The sequence below is a fragment of the Dermacentor andersoni genome, chromosome 9, assembly GCF_023375885.2.
Source record: "Dermacentor andersoni chromosome 9, qqDerAnde1_hic_scaffold, whole genome shotgun sequence".
Taxonomy (NCBI): domain Eukaryota; kingdom Metazoa; phylum Arthropoda; class Arachnida; order Ixodida; family Ixodidae; genus Dermacentor; species Dermacentor andersoni.
This window is the reverse complement of record NC_092822.1, coordinates 7927778-7933575: the sequence shown is the minus strand read 5'-3', so window position 1 is coordinate 7933575 and position 5798 is coordinate 7927778. Positions and strand designations below refer to the sequence as shown.

At 43.9% G+C, this 5798-nt stretch overlaps 1 protein-coding gene across 1 annotated transcript; it reads left to right on the top strand.

The window, feature by feature from the left end:
* Positions 1–2857, top strand: LOC126526962 (optic atrophy 3 protein homolog). The gene has a single exon (XM_050174675.3). It carries the CDS (start codon positions 424–426, stop codon positions 1132–1134), a length of 711 nt encoding a protein of 236 aa, XP_050030632.1. The 5' UTR covers positions 1–423; the 3' UTR covers positions 1135–2857.
* The last annotated feature ends 2941 nt before the right edge of the window (positions 2858–5798 follow it).

Sequence of the window (5798 nt, the reverse complement as noted above, 5' to 3'; positions counted from 1 at the left end):
CAATAGGTGAAGCTTCAGGACTACCAAAACCATGGACCAAAGCTTTAATATATTTTACGCTTGTTCAGCGTTCTCACGTGGTTTAAATGTAAATGAGAAAACAACGCCACGTCAACGTTTTGTGCAAACCACGACTCCACCACGTTTATATAGGTGTTCTGTGACTCCACCACCTACTGGTGCAAAACGAGCACATCAAAATGTGCAATGACCACTTCCTTATCATCATCAAAGGATGCGGCGCGGTCAATCCAGTCCAATCCAAGTGCTGTGCTGTGACTAGCTGTGACCTCTCCCCACTTGCGGAGGTGAGACCCGTGTTTGCAAGTGGTGTTCAAGCAGCCCTCTTCGGGGCAGCTGAAAAAAAGAAAAAAAGAAGAACAAGCTGCTTCGTTCGTGTGGCATGACCAGCGGCGCACCGTCATGGTGGTGGCCGCATTCCCGATCGCTAAGCTGGCCGCTCTGGCCTTCCGGCAGCTGAGCAAGCCACTGGCCAACCGAATCAAGCAGGGGGCGAAGAGCAGCCCCTTTTTCCGTACCTACGTGTGCATGCCGCCGGCGCAGCTGTACCACTGGGTCGAGGTAAACGTTAAGATGCGCATTCTGAACCTGGGCAAGCCCTCCGAAGTGCCCCCGCTCAACGAAGCGATGGCCATCGAGCTGGGCGCCGAGCTACTCGGCGAGATGATCATCTTCGCCTCGGCCGCCGCCACGCTGGTTGCCGAGTACCTGCGCCAGGCGCGCAACGAGCGGCTGCGCGAGAACGCCAAGGAGGAGAAGCAGCTCTGCCTCGAATGCGAAGTCAAGGAACTGCAGCTGCGCGTCGAGCAGCAGGAGGCGCAGATCAAGCACCTGACCAGGCTGGCCGGCACATTTGTCGTTGCACCACCGCCGAAACCACCGCCGCCACCCCCGTCATCGCCACCCCCGTCATCGCCACCTGGAGATGCCGCTGTGGTCAGCGGCGCCAAATCGAAACCTGCGCCGGTTGGAAGCTCCGATACGAAGGCTACCGCGCCAGGCAAAACCGAACCCGCCAAGGCGACTTCGGCGAACAGCGTCGAACCCACAACAGTCGTAGGTCGCGCCTTGAACGATGCCACGGCGAGCGTTCTAGGAAAGACGTTGTCGTAGCCCCCGCCACGACGCAGACGACGCGCGGTTCTAGTGTTCGAAGACCCTAACCGCGGGACATTTCACGTATCCAGCGTGGAGCAACTCGAGAAAGTTCGTGCAGTCTCAAAACAAGCCTTTCTGACGGTATAAGTCTGTTGCCGTTAAGAATGGTGTTCAGCGCATATTTTAAGCTGCCCCGCAAGGAGCAGGTTTTTCACGCTACTGTGTTGGAATTGAAATATCCACGGTGATTCGATTACTTTCCGGTTTCTCTAGCTAGCAACGACAGCAGTCGGAGCAGCACGCCCAAGTGGCAAAGCGTGCACCTTCTATCGTAGACGTGTCTTTCATTTACAGCCAAACACACAGATGGACACGTAGCTGAGGAGACTGAGCAAGCACAATTTATTTTGCCAGTTCTGGTTAAGCAGTGATAGTCACATGCCTGGTGTACAGCATAGAAAGTGCAAGCTTGGCTTTCTTCTTGTAAGCGGGCTTTGCAGTATGTTATAGATATTGCGGAATAAAAGACTTTGATGGTGTAAAGAAGACATGCATATTCTACTCCCATAAGAAGCTTAAATTAATTTACCTCTTTCTTATATCTTTGACACATTATAATCAACTCGTAGCACTATGTAACATGATGATACTTGTATGCATTACAATGCACTTATTACTAAACAGCTACATTTTTATTGCACAGGTGATAAATTGCTTTTCCTAAGCAGTAATGTTAGTGGAACGTTATTTGCTATAAATTCTCACTTATTACATAATTCAGAAGCAAGTAAAAAGCACTACAGCTTCACAAACTTATTCGCCAACACTGTCAATGTATTGTTTCTCTCCTGATCGAACATTCATGTAAATGGCAGCGAAACCTGTATAACCACACCCAAGCATAAGGAGAACATGGTGCTGGGCTAGTTATTGCCTGGTTCATGCGTGACAGTAGATACCTAGTCCCTTGGATGAGACAGACCACTGCAAAAGGAATGCACACAAACACATATTTGCGTGTATTCCTTTTGTGGATGTCTGTCTCGTGCAGGAACCTCACATCCAAACATGTTGACCTAAGCACATACCATTAAAAAATATTCACATGGGCAATACAGAGAGCGGTCAAAAGCTAGTGAATACCATTATACCATGACAATGTAGTGAAATATTAAGCACAGTCCCAGTGCACACATTGCAAGCATCTCCTGCGCTATTGTAAAAGTAAATATATATAAATTCAAGGAAATGTTCTGTACGTCCCGTGCATAGGTAGTTGAAGAAACGAAGACGCACACTTACGAAAATTGCATTTTTAATGTTGTAATGTTTTGGCCGGCCTTCGTCAGAATAAACCGGAAATATGTATATATATATATATATATTGAAAACTTTCAAGAGCAACAGTTTGGTGAAGTTCCAGTGATAACAACAAATAATATGAAAAAATTCATACTGGCATGTTCAAGTTTCTAACATTGTTGAAAGGACAGATTACATTTATTGTAGTCTATCGGTTGCTTTCATGAGACCAACACTGATGGCTTAAATCGATCGGATTTATGAACAAGGTAGTTAAAATTGGTCACATACTTTTTCCATGGGATTCACAACATGAGGGTCCATGCATGTCCTTGCTGCACAATTGGCAGTATTTGAAAGCTCAAGTACATTTTGTGGATGTGCTTGGTGTTTCAATGGAACTGAACTAATTTATATTAAAAAAAAAATGGGTGGACATAGGTTTTTGTGTCAATTCATTATTTGCACCAGCAGTCATGAGCAATGTATAATAATGCTTCAGTGAACGAACATTTAGTAATATACGAATTAGTTACTGTAGACAAATTTTACAATTGTAGGCTTGAAGGTGCTCATTGTTCAGGCCATGTACACTTAGTAGAAATCCTGAATAGCCACCATTTTTTAGATATATGTCCCACAGAGTTCAATGCTGCAATTCATTAGAAAGGCTTTCTAAGAAAAAAAGTAAGTAGATTACCAAATGCATCTTGTTGCAATTCTGCAGATGGATATCTTGAAACCTGTGTCTCAATATGCCTACCAAGTGGACGGACGAGCCTTAACGGCTAACTTGCTTTGATTTCACAGTTTCAACACGTACTCTTGAATTGGTTAGTAAATTTCAGATAATTAAAGGGATAATTAGTAATTATTGCTTAATTATTTATGTCCACCAGCGCAAGTAATGCCTTGCTGAAAAGTGCAAGGTTTAGCAGTTGTGGCATTTTGTTGATTTGTGTGAGGTTGTAAGCATACTTTGCGTATATGGCAGCTGCATTGCGATTGGATCATAGGACAAAAATGAGATCAGAAATATTTTATGGCGTTATGAGAATTCCAAGGAAACCCAGCTTGTGAAAATGACTGCAACCATCCACTACAACGTTTCTCACATACCAGGATGTAAAACTCCATTAATTACTACTAAATCTCTGATCACGTATCAGTGGCAGTGAACAACAGTGCTTGTGCAAAATGTAAGGGCAAAATTTATGTGTTTGGAACACTTCTTGCAACTTCAGACAGGTATCTGCTTGCTGCTGTTTAAAGAGCAAAACAGTATAGAGTTAGTATATGTTACTTTGAATCATTCTTCGGCAGCAAATATTTGTTGAAATGGTTAGCAGCAACCAATTTGTTGTTTTACGTCTGTTGAGCCCCTGCAGCTTCATACTGGCATAGTTGAGGTCAGCACTTTTCTCTACATCACCCCTGAAAGGGAACTGCGCAACCTGGAGTTCACTCACATTTCAAGTGTTCTTGCCCTTTGAGCGTAAATGCTAGCATATTGAAAACTAAAAATCTTGTTTCTGAACTCGCATAAAATTTGCGATATTCAAGTTTCAACCTAAAACCAGTGACACAAAGTTATGCATTAAGCAGGATCCATGTGGTAAAATTAGCCATCTTAAACCTGCTTGAAGTATAAAATGCGCTTCCTATACTCTCCACCACACACTAACATTTTTTTGTGTCTACCCGCCGTGGTTGCAAAGTGGCTATAGTGTTGGGCTGCTAAGCACGAGGTTGCGGGATCGAATCCCGGCCACGGCAGCTGCATCTCGATGGGGGCGAAATGCGAAAACACCCGTGTACTTAGATTTAGGTGCACGTTAAAGAACCCCAGGTGGTCCAAATTTCCGGAGTCCCCCACTACGGCATGCCTCATAATCAGAAAGTGGTTTTGGCACGTAAAACTCCATAATTTTTTTATTTTTTTTGTGTGTGTCTACGTTAAGGTGCCGGTGGTATGGCTTCACTTTTAGGACACTGTCTCCACTTTATAAATATAGGTTAAAACCTTCTTAGTTTTAAACTACTGCCCATGTTGCTAAAGAGGACAAGCACAGGAGCTCAGTAAAGCACATGTACAAACATGGCACTGCCTGCTCTCGTCAACATGTTACTTAACCGAAAGCAACCGTGTATATGTGCGAAAGGACTAAGTAGTAGAGTAGGCTATTTGGGACAGAACAGGAGTTTCCCAAGGCTTTTGCCCAAATGGCAGTGGTGTGTACCCTCATGTATTTAGTGCTTGCTAGTTGCACTGTAGTATTTCAGGCTTATAAATTTCTATTAGGATGCTATTAGGTGCAGTGGATGTTGTACTGGTGGGCTGCTCCCTATTTGTCACTTATGTAGAGAAAGTATATCGTTGATATAAATACAGAGCACAGTAGACTCACTTTAAGAAAAACTGTGCCGAGAGAAATTTGCAGATAAGGCAAACAGTTTGGCCTGCGTTTTGTTTCCCGTGGTTCCAACGGATTTCTGTTAGGCACGACTGGAAGTAAAGCAAACATTAGAATTTAGAGGGAATTTAATGTTGACGTTTTTATGATAATCATCACACGTAGCTTTGGTGACTTAACACGGTAAAGGCAGAGGAACGTTACACCTCCCGAGTACATCTGGAGTGGAAAAACTGTGGACCATATGCTCTCTACTGTTTGTATAGCCCCCTTCCAGCAGTATTGAATCACGAAACTTTACAACAGCATATATATAAGCAGAGGAGCTATAAGTGCTCATGCATTTGAGACGAAGCTAGAAACTGTAGTCGCATATATCCACATGAGAGGGCTACTGAAAAACTTGTACAGTGACAGCTTAGACAGCTTTAAGATAAGTCACACCAGTGCAAGCTCACTTTAAACGCGACTGATGATAACGAGCTGTTGCCTTGTTGTTTACACTGCACACGATCGTTGGAGTACTCTATATCACTACGGCTCGCATTTGGTTGAGTTTGTACACTGCGATCGAGCAAAGCATTGCGACGTCGGTCTAATGAAATTCAAAAAGGGCGCCAAAATATAGCGTCAGAAGCAAGGCGAGAGGCGAGAGTTGTTCCGAAATTAAACTATAACGTGATATAACACTGCTTTTACTATTAGTTAAGGATTTGATACGTAACCGCGTTATTTGCAAAGAAAAATCCCGTCCCTTGTGGTATGCCATGCCGATGGTCGGTTGTTCGTGTTTGACGGAAAATTACACAAATTTTGAGCTGTACTGTACTTTGTGTATGTTGTTCTGCTGTAAGCGGCTGTAAGCAACCGCAACCATATCGCAGCTACATCACAAAACAACCAACATTCACATAATCTAGTAGCGTTGGGTGAGAGCGACTCTTTCTTGTTGGGCCTGTAGGC